Raw genomic sequence first — 19,793 nt, forward strand, 5'->3', positions numbered from 1 at the left:
CATAACAGAGTTTGGTTGCTCTGAACATACGTGAAGTTGTGGGGTGCAGCTTCATATTGGAAGTGAGGATAGCACTTGAGCAGTAGAATGTAGCAGAATGGTTGCCCTTATAAAAGACCCTTGCACTGAACATCTTCGAGTCAATAATTGTTATTCTCAATTTTCTTTTTTCTGAAGTTTTTTCCTCTGTGCATCCCTTCATACTTATTCTGATGATGCTCAGAATGTGACTGTTTCCCTTCAGGAAGTGGCATTGAATTATGGTAGAATATTTCATCATTTTAAAACTTTACAAATTATGCGTCCTTTCCTGCTACCCACTTGAGTTAATTATGTTCAGGTGAAAAGGAGTAGCTTGCTTTAAAAGGGCATGGTTAAAGAAAACCAAACTGTTTCATCAAATGTAGCTCAGCAAGTTTGTTTCATCTTAGTTTTACTGAGTAATAATAGCATGGCTGTAAAGGAAAGCTTACTTAATGCTCAGCCCTTTTTATTTCAAAGTCTGCAGAGGGGCCACACCATTCTGACTGTTCTACTATTTGTTCTTATGTAAATGCTTTTCAGTAATGTTCTCTTCTTTGACTAAGTTTATCCACAGACTTCTGAACAGTGAATGTGAAGTCACTCCTTTAGTGGCAGAAAAAAGATAGTAGTGAAATGTAGTGCTGTCCTGGCTTTGAAATGGGAAAACTTTAATGGCTTGCTTGTCTTGGGGTATGTCCATAATGTCTCTGATGTGATGATTCCTTTCCCTTTTGGCAGCTAAAAGAGCTGGAAGAAGAATGGATCAAAGTGTCATCAGCTGCTCCTAAGCAGACCAGATTCCTGCGTTCCCAACAGGAGCTGAAAGCAAAATTTGAGCAACAGCAGGGACTTGGAGGAGATGCAGATGGAGGTAAACTATTTAAGCTATTGGCAAGTATGTAGTGAAGGAATGAATTAAATTGTAAAGAAACTTTTACTCAAGCTGGTGCAAAATGTGGAGTGCACTACATAAGAAGAAAATGTGTCTGAGGCAGAAACTTTATATGAAAGAGTATCTGTCTTTTGAAATAGCAAATTCACCACTGCTGATAGCACTTTCTAAGCAATGAGCCTTAGGTAGTGCCCTAAATATATAAATATTTTGTGTCACTCTGTTTATATATTTCTCTCTCCTGGTCGCAGGAGATGATGATGAGGAAGAGGCGGTACCACAAGTAGATGCATATGAGTTGCTTGAAGCTGTAGAAATTCTCTCCAAGCTTCCCAAAGACTTCTATGAGAAAATAGTAAGCATAAACTTAAATACTACCTGTTAATTCTTTGTATAGCTGATGAGTCTTAAGACTTATGGGCAATTCTGCAATGTGTGCATTAGTGCCACGGGGATAATAATAAATTGGTGTTAATAACATGAGGGCTATCATAAATAAGTTTCAAAGTTGGACTTAGCAGCAAGAAAGCTGTAATTTTAAGGGGCTGAGATATGTTCTGGGCAAGGACAGTATTTCATATTTCACTGCAGTTACTGATGCTGAACTGCAGGGAGACCTTGGTTTTCTCAGGATGGAATAAAGGTTTTTAATCTAAGGCCTGTAGCAAGTATGCTTCTCTAGAGCTGTTTCTATTTATAGATTAATGTAAATTATTTGCTTTACAGGAAGCAAAAAAATGGCAAGAAAGGAAAGAGGCACTAGAGGCTGTTGAACTGCTAGTGAAAAATCCCAAGCTGGAATCAGGAGACTATGCAGACTTGGTGAAAGCTCTCAAAAAGGTAGTAAATAAAACTCAGAGTGCACATATAATTTAATTTTCTATAATTTATTTGTATGATAGTTTAAAAGTTACAGTCGATATAGTACTCACGAGTAAAACAGTTGTGGAAATAACCCAATCTGTGGCCCACTGATTATTGTAAGAAATTCTTCCATTTCTCTCAAACTGATTTTCTCTTCAGGTTGTTGGAAAGGATACAAATGTTATGTTAGTTGCTTTGGCTGCCAAATGCCTTGCTGGACTAGCTACAGGCCTCCGGAAGAAATTTGGACAGTATGCAGGCCATGTAAGTAAGAGTATGTACTTTTTTCCTGATTTTATTCATGCTGGACACCTTTTTTCCCTTTCCTCTTTTCCCTGTCAAGCCTTGGTATTTATCAAAGGTATTCTTTGTACAATTATGAATGCTTACCAACCCCTTAAAAGAGTAAGTATTGAAATACTTGCCTAGATCTTTGTATCTTAAGTTTGAAAGGACCTTTTTCATTCATATTCAGCAACACGAAACTTTCTGTTGCAATATAAATCTTCTGTACTAGGAAAATTGAATTGTTCTGCCATTAAATGAACTTTATTTACATTACCTTGTCCTAGAGATACCTCTACAGGAATGCATTTGTAGGCCACAGTGGAAAAAACAGTTTCTAAGTCGGAGTTCTTCTTAGCACCTCCATGTTGTATGCTTTATGTTGGTTAGGTTTTTGAATGTTGGGGGAAGGTAGGTGGTGGGTGTTCTGTTTCCTTGTTGCCTGGGTTTTGTGGGGTTTTTTGTCTGCCTTAAATAGCAAAAAATTCTGAGATTTTTGGTACCAAAATGTTCTGGTGCTCCAGTTAAGTGCTGTTTGTTCACTCCTATGGTGCTCTTCTCTTACTAGTAGCTAATATCAGGGAATACAGGGAAGCTTAACCAGTATGTGGGAGCAAAGAGAGTTTTTAATAAGTTGCCGTTCTCACTTGTTTCTCAAGCCTGCATCACTGTGTTCTTTAAGCTGCTCAGTCAATTTTTTTGTGTGATATGCAAAAGTAACAGAGCTAGAGAACTGATGGGCCTGGCTGCTGGTAGTGTTGTCTCTGAATTGGGAAGTTGCTGAATCTCAGTCCTCCAGAAACATTCAGGTCTCTTGAACTCTGAACAACAGTTTGGACAGTCACTTTCATTCTGAAAGCTGTCTGTAGTTACAAAAATCATTCTGGCATTTGTTTTATAGTTGATTTCTAAAGGTTAACCCTTACAGCTACAGACTCAGTGTTGAAAAAGCCAAGCTTCTAAAACAAGGATGTAGCTCTGTAGTTGCCAAGGAAATGGCGTGGAGAAGAAGATGACTTTTTCAGTAGTGTAATGGCAGCTCTGAATTGCATAATCTCAGTACTCATTTTAGCAGTTCACTTGATTTGTTTGCTGGATTTATTTACTTGTGAGGAAGATATAGACTTCTCCTGAGAGAGGGCATTGAAGCATTAAAAAACAGAATTATTGCTAGAATTGTATGATTATAAACTCTGTTACTTAAATATAGGACTGGAATGCTAGTCTGCAGTCTGTGTTCCAACAGGAGAAGTGAAATCATGCATACAATCTCCTCACTATAATTGAATACATGAATGCCACCTTCAACTCTGACTGCATTTGTACCCCTGGACTAATTTTTCTTCTTTCCCTCTCACATGGGCTATGGTTTCTGACTTCCATGTTAAAAAATGCTCATTTTGCCTGTCAGTATTTTCTAAAACAGAGGCTTAATGATTTTAAATATCTCCTCCTTATGACTTTGTTCTCTGTGGGGGGCAGGGGTATCTAGTGCTTGCAGTAGCATGTATGATGGTCTTTGTGGTGCCATCTGTATTATCTGCAGCTTTTTGAGTGTTGAAGCCTGTGACCTGGGAATTTGGAGGTTGCAGCCCAAGATACCACCTGAGCCTAGGTCCCAGTATGTCACAAGTGGTTGGGATCCCATAGTGAGCTTCAGAGTAGAAAGCAAATCTATTTTTTGTTATACAAGAGCATATAGCTTTCTGTAAAGTATCTGACTGCTTCCAAAATATGAACTGTTATGTTTATGAAAGTCCTGAAAATAGTCTGCTTTCCACAGTTAAGATCAGCATGTTTCTGGCTCAGTGACAGAAGTCTTTACTCTTACAGAGCCCCTATGGACCTGTTCATATTACTGGCACATCTACAGTGTAGTTATTTTTACTTTTTTTTCCCCCTTGAATATTTTATTTGTTTGGTTTTTTTAGCAGTGACTGTCTGAGCACCTAGACTAGGTAGGAATTGCTGTCAAATTTTTGTATGACATAGTTTACTGTCAGATGTGATTTTTCAAGGTAGTTGATCTGAAAAATATTGCTGCAGAGAGGATTCCAGTTGCTTTAGAATCTTGATCTTGTCAGCTGCAGATCAGATAAGGACTTCCTTAATGAGCCATACTTAGTGCTGTCAGAAAGCTGGGAAAGAGGGGCCAGGTTAAATTCATTCTTGGATTCTTAGAATGCAACAGCACAGCACCCTTTATATTGTGAAATCATTCATTTCCATTCTGTTGCTCTGTATTCCAGTATAATTCCATAATATGTAATTATGTGAACTTTGAACTTGTAGGTCTGCCTTTTGTTTTGAAATTGTTTACAAATCTATATTTGTTAATAGAGTGGCTGGGATGAGTTTAATGTTGGAAAACAGCAAGAGTAAACTAGTTCGGACTGCTGTTGTGTACTTCTGGAAGGGTACAGTGGAGGGGTTTGAATTACTGGCTTCTCTGCAGAGTAGCATGGGGTTGACTATCAGGATTTCCAGTTATAATAGTGAAGAGGGATCTGACATTTTTGTTCCCTTTTCCATAGGTTGTTCCAACAATCCTGGAGAAATTCAAAGAGAAGAAGCCCCAGGTAGTGCAGGCGCTGCAGGAGGCCATTGATGCAATCTTTCTTACAGTAAGTAAGAGTGAAAATTTCCCCACTGTCTGAGAATTGGTCTTGAACTTTGATTTGCTTTTCTCTTTACTGAAATAATGACTTTTTTATTCAACACTGTAGACCACATTGCAGAACATAAGTGAAGATATTTTGGCAGTCATGGACAACAAAAACCCAACAATTAAGCAACAAACATCCCTTTTCATTGCAAGAAGCTTCCGACACTGCACACCTTCTACTCTGCCAAAAAGCCTGTTAAAACCTTTCTGTGCTGCACTTCTCAAGGTAAAGCAGAAGGATTGATCCTTCTCTGGCATTGACTTGAGCGCTGTTGTTGTGAAGCCTTGGATTGTTTGGGGAGAAAGACCTGAAAGTAGCACAGAGACCAAAGAGTTCTTGTGTGCTATGTAGCCATCAGAGTCAGTTTTGGCTGACGTCCAACTTGAAGGTGACTGTCATTCAGGGGGACAATTTGGTTTCCTTTATCTTTGCTTTTTTGAAGCTGTAGACTCACTATGTTTGTAGTAGATTTGGGCAGTGATTTACAACTATTATCCCAGACACTGTCACTTGCATTTTGCACACATCTCTAAGTTTTTGTTGGAATGCTGTTGTTTCCTATGAATAAAAGAGCAACCATCATTGAGTCATACACAGCAGTGGCACTAAAGCATTTATCAATGTAAATGATAATGGTATATACTTTTTTCCTTATTGCAAACAGCCCTTTCCTTGGTATAGGCAAGATCCCTGGCTTTAAAAATTGAGATTATGACAAGATTACAGAACTTTAAACTCTTTATGAACTTTCATGATGTTTAAAGCATGAATGTTCAACCTCTTGTAGGAAAAAAACAAAGATGAGAAAATGGCTGTATCTGAGAAAAAGACTTGGTCAATACATAGGAAAACAGAAGTGCAAAACAACCTTTTTCTTTCTGCAGTGGAATGTCAAGGATTGCTCTGTAGTAGATTTAGATTCTAAATAAGGGGAGGGGATTTGTATAGAATATGTTCAGACATGAGCCACAAGTCACATGACATAAATTGTCTTTCTCTGTAGCATATCAATGATTCTGCCCCTGAAGTAAGAGATGCTGGGTTTGAAGCATTAGGCACTGCCTTGAAAGTAGCTGGAGAGAAAGCTGTGAATCCATTTCTAGCAGATGTGGACAAACTAAAGCTTGACCGGGTGAGTATTGTTATAAATGTTGTAAAAAAGGCTCCATTTATGCATTTGGGATGCATCTTAGGCTAGAGAATGTGAACAATGATGCTTTAGCCTAGTTCATTTCAGCACAGACTTTGGATATGTATTTTTTACTTAAGTATTACTGATGTTGCAGGGAATGTGAAAATCTCTTGATTCTTACATTAAGTATCTGGCTGTACTATCTGTGAGGTGGGATGTGAGATTTAGTTGTGGTTTTGGTTGGTGGTAATACGGAGGGGTTTTTTTTAACACTTCATTGTCTGAAACAAGCTTTTAGGTCACAACCATATGGTCTAATTTTGTATTACTAGATAGGATTTGGTATTGAAGACTTACTTCCCAACAACAAAGTTGTTATACTTTTGCATAAGCTGGCAGGTATGTTGACTGAATGAAGACTATAATTTGAGGTGCTCAGACTTAGTCTTCGAGCATCTATGAGTATCCCTAGGATGTCGATGTTTTCTTAATATATAAATGCACTTCATTTTGAACTAGGAGAATTATTTTGGCAATACAGTGATGGTTGATGCCACTGACTGGTTAACCTTAATATTGAAGGAACACCAGATAACAAAGTCTTGGAAAGCAAACAACCTAAACTCTTCACATTTTTTCCATGGTAGTCAAGTTTGAACCACTGCTGGTAAAAGGACACTGTGCATCCAATTTTGGTAGCTAAATAGCTTCTTTCTACCCCCACCTTTTTTTTTTCCCCTCTGCTTGGCAGATTAAAGAGTGTGCTGAAAAGGTAGAATTGGTTTATGGGAAAAAAGCAGGAGGAGCAGCTGAGAAAAAAGAAGGCAAGCCTATTACTGGAAAGACCACAGCTCTTCCAGGACCTGCAGGAGATAAAGAAACAAAAGATGCAGCAACCAAACCAGGACCACTGAAAAAAGCAACTGCAGCAAAGGTGAGAGGCTGTCTGACAATCAGCTGTCTGCGATTGCATCAAATAGATAGTTACTGCAGATCAAAGGTGGCCTGTTGAACATATGCCTCCACTGAGCTATCACTGTCCTTTAACAGGAGTAGGTGAGCCTAACAGCAAAAGGAATCTGTGACTTCTGGGAATGTAATCAAATCTGTTTTTAATGATACAAACTGTCTTGTCATGTATGTCTTAATACCAGATTTTGATTTTAAAATAGTGGTAAAAGACTGGAGACATGCAGAGAAGCCTCAGATGTTGTAACATTGATGTGCTCTGTGATGTAATACTTAGCTGAAGTCAACATTTCTTGGAACTAGCAAGGTTACTAATTAAGTATCGGGTATTTTTTCAGCATAGTTTTTAGTTTGTTCCTTTGTATATTCTGAAGTAATTTGAACTGTTAGCCTGTATTTCTTTAATATTATTATTTGGATTTTAAAAATTTATAGCAGTAGTGGTCTTTGTAACATGCTGCTTAGTTCTTCAGGTGGGATACCTGTAAGTGAATCGAAAAATTGATAAAATTTTGAAATCTATTGGTACTCAGAAACCTGAGAAAGAGACACCAGTCACAAGTTTAGTATCTAACCACTATCCATAGGAAAACAGAGATTAAGTAATTATTTCCTGAACTTTCACAAATGCATAATTCCTTCCTTTCTCATCTTCCATTGTCCTGTTATATTTTGTAAAACCTGTAGTCTAAAAGTAATATATAATTAAATAAGCTCTAATTTATCTCTGCCTGCAGTTCTTATGCTATCAGAGATACACATTTTTCTGACATTAGAATACAGAAATGTAGTATAGGAAAGACAGCAGTTCATTTGATATGTGAGCTAGAGAGGTATTTGATCTTGGCTAACTTGTCCATTTACTTTCTAGCCTGGGGGCCCACCAAAGAAAGGCAAACCAGCTACAGCTGCAGGTACAGCAGGTGCTGGGCCTAAAGGCAAGAAGGGTCCTGAGACCAAAGAAATCTTTGAGTCGGAGCTCTCTGTGAGTATTCTGCTATTCTCTAAAATACAAAGCCCTCTGTAACCAAAGATTGCAGCTTTGGTTAGTCAGTTTTTCAGGTACTACAGAGTTTTTCATGGAGATTGTTTTTGTTAGGAGAAGGGAAAGCAGTAGGTATAAATTGGTAACTGGTGAAATGGGACTTTGGTAAATACACCTGTTCTTCAGGCTGTTGTTGGTACCAGGTCATTTAAGACAGTAAGCAATAAATCATGCTTATACCTTATAACAGGGTATGTTTTTGTCCCTGAAGTAGGAAGAAATTTAAAAAACAGTGATACTTCATATGTAATTTAGGACACATGATTTGCTGAAGGAGTCTGGTATTAAAAGCCTGAGAATGCATTATTCTGGAGTTTTCATTGAAATCTGAAGTGAAATAAAGTAATAATTAAATGAACTAATATGTTTGTGCTGTTCATAGGAAGTTACATTTCAAAAAACTTACTGAATTCTGCATGTTAGCTGACCATCTTCTACCTACTTACCTGAGTTTACCCGGTTCCCAACCAAGAATCTGTGGCTCAAACAGTAAAAGCAGCTATTAAAGCTTTGCTAGGTGTATCTGCAGGTTTTTTGGGCTGTCAGTCCAAACCATAGTTATATTTGGAGTGTTGCTTACAGTGAATAATTTCTATTGTGCATCCAGCTTATATTGTTAGTTATACAGTAGAAAATGAAAATACAGTTCCTGAAGGTGATGCAGACACCAGTGAAACAATGGAAGTTTTTATCACTAAATAACTTTTATTTTCTGTTTTGCTAAAATGGAGACAAGACCTGTCTGCCCTCATTAACTTCTGAATCGTTGTCGTCAGTGTTTATTCAGACTTGATCCAAAATTACCTTGCAAATTTTAAGTTACCTCTGCTTGATTCTTTAAGCAGATAGTTGGTATTCAAGATTATTTTTGACTGTCTGCACAGTTTCTCATACTTTCCAGAGATTACTTTTCTGTTGCAGTGCAATTTTAGCAGCTTTCTAAACCCATAAGACCCCTAAACCACAATCCATACTAAAAATCTTTCAATCTACAACAGAACCCTTTTCCTGTTTTGTAAATGCACCACAGTACAAGGGTCAGTCCAGTATATTACCTGTCCTTAAGGTTGCTGCTCTCCTCTGAAGGGATCCAGTGGAGTGTTAACTTTGTTCTGATCTGGCTGCAGATAGAAGTATGTGAAGAGAAAGCTGCTGCTGTCCTTCCAGCTTCTTGTATCCAGCAGTTGGACAGTGGTAACTGGAAAGAGAGGCTTGCCTGCATGGAGGAGTTTCAGAAGGTATGTTTGGAACAGTTGATAAGACAGGCAGTAAGGAAAGAGAAAATAAGTAATAATTTCTTCAGCTCTCTAGGCCTGATAAGTCTCCTGTAATACTTACTAGTAGTAGTTGTATGTCAGCACTTCAGATGGATCAAGTATTAAACAATACTTGAAAAAGCCAAATGGCTTCTATACTTTAGATTCCATGGCAGTGGTGGAGTAAGTATTTTACCTTAATGTAGGTTGTGCTTTTGTCAAAAATAGTTGTATTTTGATTGAGGATGCTTAGAGGTATTTTTAAAACTCCAAGTAATTGTAAAGCTTGGTCTCAAAGGTAGCTAGATTTAAACAAAAGGTTTTGCAACAACTAAGCCAGATCTATTGCAAAGAAGTTCCTGCTGTGTGTGTGTTAGGCAGCAATTGATTATAATCAACTATTTGCCAGTTGAAATCTTTATGTTTAGAGGCTTATACAGTGCTAGCAGTCTTCACAGGTAGTGGAAAGTGCTTCGTGTAGTCACTGATAAAAAAAGCTTCAACTGTAGATGTACAGGTAGTTCATACCATGACACCAGTACAGTAATGGCTGAGTTTTTAGTATTTAAATGGGAAAAGTGACGAACTTCAGTTGGGAAATGGTGACTGGCTGCATTGAAATGCTGCTGCAGAAGCCTGCTTTATTAAAATGTTGCCATTTCAATTGAATGATTAACAGCTAAACTCCAGTAATTTATATCATATTCAGGATTAATCTCTGCTGTGTAGTCAACACCCAACATGAAAGCTGCATAATATACTTCATCTTAATAACAAAAGCAGCTTTTTGAGGGGCAGGTAGGCTGTTCCTGGATTTTGTTTGTTTTTAATTAAGTGTTAAATTCCTAGGGTTGGAATGGCCAATAGTGATTCTTAAGGATATTCGTTAAAGAACATTAAAGGAGTAGTGATGGGGATATGTAGGTTAAGTGTTGGTTCAGTACCTTAGACTCTTTGTAAAAATTGCTCTTCAGGTAAGTTATTATGCTGACACTTTCTCTAATTTAATTCAGTATTAAGAAAAGACTTCGAGGACAGTTAAGAACTTCTGTTTGAGTTTTGTATAATTTGTGACCCACTGGCTAACTTGATGTTTATCTTTTAGGCTGTTGAGCTTATGGAAAGAAGTGAAATGCCTTGCCAAGCGCTAGTAAGAATGCTGGCCAAGAAGCCTGGTTGGAAGGAAACAAATTTTCAGGTAATGTATTATCCTTGAGTAACTAAATAGTCCATTTTTGTTAATGTAAAGCAGTTTCCAGCTAAAAGGCTGTAAGTGTATATGTCACTGTGGCCACAGTTCTGTCTGTAATCAGTGAGTAAATAAACTCTAAAATTGGATTTTATTTCTGTTGAGAGTTGGGACTCTAGATGTCATCTAAGGTATCTAAAGGTTGCCTTTAGATGTGTATGTATACATGTGCATTTATATAAGTTCTAAAAGTAGATGATGGCAGCCCAGTGTTAATGGTTGTGTGTATATATATAATAGTTTGTATTTGTGTGTGTACACGGTTTTTGTGTGTAGTCACATAAAACACCTGTGTGTGTACAAAATATCTGTGTGCATAAATACTTATAGATATTCAAATGTGTGTACATATATGCAAATACAAATTTTGTCCATATGTTAGTATTTACACATATGTAGTTCTTATATGTATCTATAGATATATAGAATGAGAAAAATTAGTCTAAAATACACAAACACATGAGTAACTTTCTTTCTGTTTTGGACATTGCAGGTGATGCAGATGAAACTGCATATAGTTGCATTAATTGCACAGAAAGGAAACTTCTCCAAAACTTCAGCACAGGTTGTGCTGGATGGTCTTGTAGACAAGGTTGGTGATGTGAAATGTGGAACTAATGCAAAAGAGGCCATGACAGCAATAGCAGAAGCGTGTCAGTTGCCATGGACTGCTGAGCAGGTGAGTGAGCAGCAAAGCTATTCTTTCAGTAAATAAAATCTGAAATAATATGTAGGGTGTCCTTTCAGTCTGAGGAGTAAATCCCAAATCTTCGATTTTTCTCTGTTGCATGAAAGTGGTCTGTTTTCTTTCAAGATGCTTCCTCAGGCAGAAGTTAAATATGTATTTCTCTAAAGCTGAAAATGGAATCATAGAATGGTTTGAGTTGGAAGGGGCCTTAAAGACCATCTAGGTCCTCACCCTACCCCCTAGGCAGCTGTACCTTCTGCTAGACCAAAGCCCCATCCACCCTGGCCTTGAACATTTCCAGGGGTGGGACAGCCGCAACTCCTCTTTCAGTTCAGAGCCTTTGCTCTTTGTCCAGCCGCTATATGCGCTTTTCAAAAGTTTTCTTGGAGGCCTCCTTCAAGTACTAAAGAGCCACAAGAAGATCACCCTAGAGCCTTACCCAGGCTGAAAACTTCCAATTCTGTCAGCCTTCCCTCATAGGAGAGGTGCTCCATCCTTTAAATCATAGTGGCCCTGCTCTGTACTCATTCAAACAGATCCATGTTCTTCCTGTGCTGAATGTCCCAGAACTGGATGCAGCACTGCTGGTGGGGTCTCTCAAGTGCAGAGGGAATCCTCTGAGAATCCCCTCCCTCCCCCTGCTGGCCAGAGTGCTTTTGGTGCACCCCAGAACACAGCTGGCTTTCTGGGCTGTGAGTGCACATTGCTGGGTCGTGTCCAGCCTCCTTGGAGGGACTGGATGCTCTCTCTCTTGGACACACTCTCTCCCCACTCATCCCCCAGCCTGTGTTGATACCAGGAGTTGCCCTGACCCAGGTGCAACACCTTGGCTTGTTGAATCTCCTCAGGTTTCCATGGGCTCACTTCTCAAGCTTGTCCAGGTCTCTCTGGATGGCTTCCTGTCCTTCAGGGGTGTGAACTCCACCACTCAGCTTGGCCATCACAAACTTGCCCTCAGGAAGCCCTCAGTCCTTTTGTCTGTCATTTATGATGTTAAATGGCACTGGTCCTAGTGTGGATCCCTGAGGGGTGCTGCCTGTCATTAATGTCCATCAGGACTCTGAGCCATTAACCACTACCCTCTGGATATTTTCATTCCACCAGTTCCTTACCCACAAAAGTCCACCCATGGTATCCATGGCTCTCCAATTTAGAGAGAAGGATGTTGTTGGGGACCTTGTCAAAGGCTTGACAGAAGTCCAGCTATATGGTATTTGTAACTGCACTGATGTAATTGCTCTGTCAAAAAAGGCCATGAGGTTGGTCAGGGAGAACTTGCCCTTGGTGAAGCCGTGCTGGCTGTCTCTGTCACCTCCCTGTCCTCCATGTGATTCAGCACAGCTTCTAGAAGGATCTCTTCCGTGATCTTTTGAGGCACAGTAATTATGAATAATTATCTAATGCTTTTTTTAAAAAGCAGGTATGAATCCGTAATAAAGGTGTCTCTGGCTGCCTCTAAGTACTTCAGGAACTTCTGGTTCACTTCAGTTCCAGTTCTATCCTGCTATAGTGACACAGTTGCTTTTTCCTTTTCTGTTACCTCAGCTTTTTCTGTTCACTTGCCCCGTGTTTTTTGCAGGTGTCTTCACTTATTTATTACAGTGCTTTGTCACCTGGTTTGCCAGGGGAAGTTTACACTTAACTCTCTTCTATTCCAGGTTGTGGCTACGGCTTTCTCTCAGAAGAATCCTAAAAACCAGTCAGAAACTTTGAACTGGCTTTCAAATGCAATTAAAGAGTTTGGCTTTTCTGGGTAAGTCTTTTAAGTAAATTGCTAAGAGAAACTTGAATGAAAATGTTTCTAATCTGGAACTAAGATTCTGTTCATCTGAACTCTAGTTCCTTAAGCTCTGATGTTAGCCATGTTCTTGTAGCTTTTAAGTACATAACTAAGTATTGGCATTACTAGTTCCTTAGGATGTGATTACACTACTTTACACTACTTTACTCATCGCTTGATCTTCTCTGAAGAGCATTTGTCTTAAGGCACTTACAGGTGTGGGGTGGGCACAGAGCTGTGGTATTGCATGCCTGTTATACTCCTGCTTGGATACACCTGCACCCAGGTGGACCACTATACATTTTATAGTGGAAAAGAAAAAAACACAACAACTGAATCTGACAACCTACAGAAGAGTACATAAGCAGCATGCCTGTTAATCTCCTTGGGAGACATTTTGAGGTTCATTACAGGTGAATAAAGGTTTAGCCAACAAAATAGCTGTTATTATATCTGGCATTGTGAGTGTGAGAAATTATGTCTCCATCAGATCCAGGGATAGCATGCCTTAATTTTTAATCACTAGTCTTTTAACTGAATGTGGTCAATACAGTTTAGTCCTGAAGAAAAAAAATCTTCAAGCAGGGAAAACTTCATATGTAATTTTATTTGACTACTTGGGCAGTTACAATGCCTGTCTTGAGATATTTTGTGGCTTTTAAATGGATAGTGATGTTGATTAAGTCTGGGAAATAAACTCTTCTTTAGTAAATTCCACCAAAAATATATATTTGCAGCATGGAATGTGTATAGATATGTTACTAGGACAGCAGTATTTGAGGCTGCACAGATAATATAGAAGATTCAGGAATTTAAACCTTCCTTTATTTCTCTTGTAAATATCCTTTTGAAAAATGTGCCTTTTTCTGGAAGATTATGAGACTAACTAACAAAATAAAAAAAGATCCACCACAACAGTAATATACTCTAATCTTTATTGTATAGTCATGTTTCAGGTACTTAAAATGTTTCTTGATTCATTCCTCAATGTTTCAGTCCTAGCAGTCATGTAGATTATGTAGTTTAAGAAAGTTTCCAGCTGTGATAGTAGTAGACTTTTGTATAAATTGTTTACTGATTGATTTTCACAGTAGGCTATTCTCCAAACTGGTCTTTCAGTAGTTATTTAAGCAGCTACTATCTGCACTGGCACTGTACCTGTGATGCTGTTTTATGAGTGATCATGTCTTCTGCATCTAAGTTAGCTGTGTAAATCTGTCTAGGGGTATCTTTTTAATTAACATACTGTGATGATTTTGTTTGTTGGTGCTGTTTCCTGTGTTGTGTTTTATTTATGGGAGACATCTTCTTTCCACAGATTGAATGTCAAAGCTTTCATCAGTAATGTGAAGACAGCTCTTGCTGCAACCAACCCAGTGAGTAAATTTAGAATCTTAATCCTGAATTATTATCAGACCTTAATTTGAAGACTGAGTGCCTTTTCCTCTTTCTGGCAGGCTGTGAGGACTTCTGCCATTACACTGCTGGGAGTAATGTATCTTTATGTAGGCCCTTCTCTGCGAATGTTTTTTGAAGATGAGAAGCCAGCCCTTCTCTCCCAGATAGATGCAGAATTTGAAAAGGTATGAAGTGGAGCTCTCTTGCTACCAAGTGTCATTAAAGCCACTTTGAAACTTCAGTTGCTGGAGTTTGTAGCAATTTTGTGGTCTAACCCTTGGGCCTGTAGTTGAACCAGGTTTATATGACAGTGCACAAAGGCTGCAAATTCATTATGTGTAGCTATCTCAATAGCCATTTTTTTTCATTATGAACTTGAAAAGTTCCTGGGTTTGTTTGAATAGTATAATGGTTTAGAAGTCTGCTGTCCTGATCCAGTGCATTCATATCATACAAGTGGTTTTATTTTTAATGTCAAATGGAAAATTGTAAAATGGTTGTTTCTGATTTTGTGTTGCTTGCAGATGCAAGGACAGACAGCACCAGCTCCAACTCGTGGCATTTCCAGGCACAGTGTGGGAGGTGGGGATGATGGTGAAGAAGAAGAACAGGAGGAGGTTGGGAATGATGTTGTGGATCTCTTGCCAAGAACAGATATTGGGTAGGTTTGTATTCTAGCACCTGAAGATACACTGCCACTACAATTCAAAGCTTTGCATTTATAACTCGTTTCTAAGCAGAAATCTATGATGTTAAAGCACTCAAATACTAATAGTGCTGTCACTAAATTAATGGGCACTTTCCCTGTTCTTCTCTTGCAGTGATAAGATCACAGCAGAACTAGTGTCTAAGATTGGGGATAAAAATTGGAAGATCAGAAAGGAAGGTCTAGATGAAGTGACAAGCATAATAAATGAAGCAAAGTTCATACAACCAAACATAGGAGAACTTCCAGCTGCTCTGAAGGGTCGTCTCAATGACTCCAATAAAATCTTGGTATGTTTTTCAACGTCCTGTTTCAGTTCTTTCCAGCTTAAATCGTAAGGTAGTCATGATTTCTGAACCCTGATTATTTCTATGTGGTCTCTCTCAATGTCATTAAATCAACAGTTGGAAAATAGTGAACTGTGTGTTTCCAAATCATTTATTTCCCTATTTTAATAAATATTTGCCTTTTTTCATTTAAAAGTGCTTCAAAAGAAAGGAAAAACTACCTTTACTCTGAATGTAATAAAAGGAAATCTTAAAAGAATTTGACTCATTGCTTCATTTGTGAAGCAAAAGTGAATTGTCCCTTGTTTGAAAATATTTTTACTTGAAATTTAATTTGTTCAGAATATGGGAGTATTTCTTGTTTTTTTGATGTGATGAATTTGAAGGCTGGTTTCATTGAGCAGGCATTCTAAACTAAAAGCTTAATATGTAGCAGTATCTCTTTTCCATGTGTAACTGGGAGTTTTTGCACAAATGCTTGTAATACTGTTTTATTTAAAACCTTTTTTTTCCTTATGTGCAGGTGCAACAAACACTGAGCATTCTTCAGCAACTAGCAACAGCAATGGGCCCCAATATCAAACAGTATGTGAAAAATTTGGGGATTCCTGTCATTACAGTCCTAGGAGATAGTAAGGTAGGACACATGTCAAGATCTCTTTGCTTTTTGTGTATCTAAGCTATGCCTGAAAGGTGGTTGGTAGTTAAAACTTCCTTGGAAGCTTGCCAATTTTTTTAAAAAAATTATTGCCTGAATGACAGTTTAATATTCAAGTATAAATACGTGCCAGATGTATTTCCTCCTTGTAACTAACCCAGTGAAACAATCTGGCTTTTAATTTAATGTGGTAACTATATGCATATTTCTGCTGCTGAAAGTACAGTATTTTAGACACTGAACAAGATTTGCTTGGTAAAGTTTCTTGTAGAATTTTTAGTGTATCACTGGATTACACTATACATTGTTGTTGTCTTTGCCACTGTGTAGAGACCCTTGGAACTGTAGGTGGACAGAGGACATTCCCAACTGACACTGAAGCTTGTGTAAATAACATCAGTGTTGAGTTTGACAGGATACTGTGTCAAAATAAAGCTTAGGACCATGGGAAAGTGCTATTTGAAGCAATGGGTAAAAAGGCTTGGGAAGGTGCCAATATCTTGTGCCAGAAGTCATGGGCAATTATCAAAGATGGCATACTTCTGCTGTCTCTGCTTGGAATATGAGTTGGAAAAAGAGCAGAAGCTGGATTTACCTGTCCCAAACAGAGGAAAGATTTGGACTGGTTCTAGGGCTAGATAAAAATCTCCTGGTTAAAATTGATATCTCTTTAAAAGTCTTCAAGATCTGAGATCTTATATGACTGTTAAATTCTTTAAACTCACCAATTATCCTGAGGTAACAGCAAGCTCCTTTTGTAGAGTCACCAAACTTTTTAGGTTTGAAGGGAACCCTACAGACCATCTAGTTCCAACCTCACTGCCACAGGCAGGGACACTTTCCACTAGACCAGGTTGCTCAGAGCTCCAGACTGGAAGGAGAGTTGCAAGTATGTGGTTTAAGGATAAGACCAATTGTGATTAACTGACACTGTTACTAAAATGCATAATACTGACGTAACTTGTAAGCACTGTAATGCTGACAGAAAATTGTATGCTCCTTTGAACACTCTTACAGTGCTAATTTTTTTTAAGTACTTCAAGTGCAAGATTTAACTAGTTTATTAAATTTGTCGAGTTTTTGAAGATGAGGATGGTCCATTTTGGGTCCTACTTCAGTGTGTTTGTAGTGGACTCACTGAATAATTGAGGAAAGTAATCTGCTTGAAGCATGAGTGCAGACAAGTTAAATTTGGGTGATAGGAACCAAGGCCTTGTCAGAGAGGCTGATGACCATATGTTTATCTGCAGCACATGATTTGTTTGTTTTCCTCAATGAGATAGAAGATGGGAGAAGTTGGTAAAGCAAGGATGCTGACTTCTTGTTTACATATATGCCTGGATGTTACTTCTGCATTTAATATGGTTCATACTTTACTAAAAGAGTCTACTACATTATTAGCTTTCCTCAGAAATTCAGCCTGCAGGAGAAGGTCATATGTATAAAGTCATGTCTAGACTGATAACATTTTAAAGAACCATGGTTGTTAAATATTCCATCTGGCTTCTCATAACTTCATATAGCTGCATCAAAAAAAGGTGCTGTTCTAAATTTTGCTTGGAAAAATCAAGATGGAAATTGGTAGGAATTAGAGGGTTCCCTCATTCTTGATTTTGCTCATGTGTATCCTAAATAGGAGTGCCCTAATAGCAGGCTCCATAATCCATTTGTCTTGATTTATGAATGTGCAGCCTATTTAAGTGCTATATAAGTCACTAACACTATTTTTTAGCTTCTTTAAGAGTTGCTCTCAGAATTGTCATCAATGAATGGTAGCATGTAAAAGTAATTTTAGAGATACCCTTTCACCCTCTTTGTTAAACTTATTTTTTTAGGAATTATGGTAGATCGGTATAATGTCTGATTTAGAGATTACTACAGCTGATAAAATCAATAAAATGAAATTCTTCTGAATCTTAGACTTCTTAAGCTGCAAATAAAAAAAGAGATTTCAAAGCCCATGGTGTGGAAGCTTTTTTACTTTCATGGGAAGGAAGACTATTGCTTCTTCTGTCCTAATCTTCTGACCCCTCTTTAGGTTGATTCTTTTTAAATCTTGTTCTTGCTACAGAATAACGTTCGTGCTGCTGCACTGGCAACTGTGAATGCCTGGGCCGAACAAACTGGCATGAAAGAGTGGTTGGAAGGGGAAGACCTGTCAGAAGAGCTCAAAAAAGAAAATCCTTTCCTAAGACAAGAGGTAGGCTTCTGTCAAGTAAACTTCTTAAGTGTGTCAAATCAAAATAACCTTATGTGCTATGTGCTGCTCTTTATCTATGCAGACTGAAATGACCCAATGCTACCATTAAATGAGAAAAGAAGTAGCTGTGCATTTGTTCTGACATAAAGCTGTTAAACCTTGAAAGGCTAATAACAAGCTTTCTTCCTGCATAATAGCTGTCACTTAGACTTCAGTGCCTCTAAAATGAAACTTCTGTCATTTTTGATTAGCGTTTTAAGAGCTAGTTTGTGGTCCCTTAAATTCACCATGGAACAGAACTGGAGACATTAAAAAGAATGACTGAAATTCTATTCCTTTCAAATGGAAGAAACAGCCTGCAAAAAGACCAGGCTTCAAGTTTTAAGATAGTTGTGTTAACATGCTGTACTTAAATTAATTTTTGTATTTGCTGATATGAAAATTGATGTTGTTGAAGAACATTTGTCTGAAAAATGTTTGGGTAGAATGTAATGGTATGTGAGGGACTACTATTCAGACTCTCGTGCCTTGACACAGCACTGTGAACACTTCTTTAAAAGCTTTTCTTTTAAAACTTTCTTTCAGCTTCTTGGTTGGTTGGCTGAGAAGTTGCCTGCCCTCCGTTCTGTTCCTTCTGACCTACTCTTGTGTGTGCCTCACCTGTACTCCTGCCTTGAAGATCGAAATGGAGATGTGCGCAAAAAGGCACAGGATGCCCTGCCCTTCTTCATGATGCATCTGGGCTTTGAGAAGATGGCAAAAGCCACTGGCAAGCTGAAGGTACTTCTGTTACACAGATTAGATCATGTGATCCTGAATGAGTGACTATTAAGTCCTATTCACAGTCTCATGACATGCTGTCTTGAGTCATGTAAGCTTGTCTGCATTGACTATTTTCAGGGGAACTGAAAATAGTGTCAGGAGCAGTGAGCTAGAGATTTCTCTGCTTCAGAAATGATTACTGAAGCAGAGAAATTACAAGCTTACTACTTCAAGAGCTTGATATTTCACTCTGCTTTTCTTCTGAAAAAAAATTACTGGCAGATAGCTTCCATACCAGTTCCTGTCCCACTCCATGCCTTTCTACTCATACTTTAACATGTTTTCTAGCAGTTTGGTTTGGCTTATGGACCCCTGAGTGGTGAGTAGGCACTCCACTGAAATCCAAAGACCACTCACCTAGAGTCAGTGTACACATTTCCCATAGATCTTGCAGAAGAAACTTTAGGGAAAGATGTTTTAACTCAGAACAAAAGTATCTGAGAACGATGATGTTTTAAGATGACCATTGTCCAAGATGCCTAACAGAGCATGGATTGTTTAAAACCAATTTTGGTGTTGTTGTCTGTAGCACGTATGGGAAAGATTAGTGATAGGCATTATTAAATTTATCACTCCTGTTTTGAACTTTTCATTCTCTAGCCAACTTCCAAAGACCAGGTACTGGCCATGCTGGAGAAAGCCAAAGCCAACATGCCAGCCAAACCAGCTCTTCCTGCTAAAGCATCTTCCAAAGGGGTAGGAGGAGCAGCTCCAGCCAAATTCCAACCTGCATCAGGTAACTTCTCTGACATTTTGGGAAATGACTGAGAAAATGGTGGATTTTGAAGCTTTTTGACGTGCCAGAGGAATAAACATACTTAGCTGAAGAAGTATTCAGCCATAGTTAGGATTCTGGTCTTTCTTGCATTTGA

General features: G+C 38.4%; 1 protein-coding gene across 6 annotated transcripts in view; it reads left to right on the forward strand.

Annotated features, from left to right (window-relative positions):
• The window catches only part of CKAP5 (cytoskeleton associated protein 5), a 53,401-nt gene that overhangs the window by 15,577 nt on the left and 18,031 nt on the right, over nucleotides 1-19,793 (forward strand). For all 6 annotated transcript variants that reach the window (XM_054274963.1, XM_054274957.1, XM_054274960.1 and 3 more), the window contains exons 6-26: nucleotides 763-895; nucleotides 1,168-1,271; nucleotides 1,643-1,756; nucleotides 1,940-2,044; nucleotides 4,600-4,689; nucleotides 4,792-4,956; nucleotides 5,735-5,863; nucleotides 6,615-6,797; nucleotides 7,704-7,817; nucleotides 9,005-9,115; nucleotides 10,239-10,331; nucleotides 10,876-11,061; nucleotides 12,729-12,823; nucleotides 14,169-14,226; nucleotides 14,308-14,433; nucleotides 14,773-14,909; nucleotides 15,070-15,244; nucleotides 15,765-15,878; nucleotides 17,971-18,099; nucleotides 18,685-18,879; nucleotides 19,522-19,657. In XM_054274963.1, the coding sequence (XP_054130938.1) occupies nucleotides 763-895; nucleotides 1,168-1,271; nucleotides 1,643-1,756; nucleotides 1,940-2,044; nucleotides 4,600-4,689; nucleotides 4,792-4,956; nucleotides 5,735-5,863; nucleotides 6,615-6,797; nucleotides 7,704-7,817; nucleotides 9,005-9,115; nucleotides 10,239-10,331; nucleotides 10,876-11,061; nucleotides 12,729-12,823; nucleotides 14,169-14,226; nucleotides 14,308-14,433; nucleotides 14,773-14,909; nucleotides 15,070-15,244; nucleotides 15,765-15,878; nucleotides 17,971-18,099; nucleotides 18,685-18,879; nucleotides 19,522-19,657 (2,692 nt within the window). The remainder of the gene's footprint in view (nucleotides 1-762; nucleotides 896-1,167; nucleotides 1,272-1,642; nucleotides 1,757-1,939; nucleotides 2,045-4,599; nucleotides 4,690-4,791; nucleotides 4,957-5,734; nucleotides 5,864-6,614; nucleotides 6,798-7,703; nucleotides 7,818-9,004; nucleotides 9,116-10,238; nucleotides 10,332-10,875; nucleotides 11,062-12,728; nucleotides 12,824-14,168; nucleotides 14,227-14,307; nucleotides 14,434-14,772; nucleotides 14,910-15,069; nucleotides 15,245-15,764; nucleotides 15,879-17,970; nucleotides 18,100-18,684; nucleotides 18,880-19,521; nucleotides 19,658-19,793) is intronic.

The sequence above is a fragment of the Melozone crissalis genome, unplaced genomic scaffold, assembly GCF_028551555.1.
Source record: "Melozone crissalis strain CALT ecotype California unplaced genomic scaffold, PUWL_Pcris_2 ptg000018l_1, whole genome shotgun sequence".
Taxonomy (NCBI): Eukaryota; Metazoa; Chordata; class Aves; order Passeriformes; family Passerellidae; genus Melozone; species Melozone crissalis.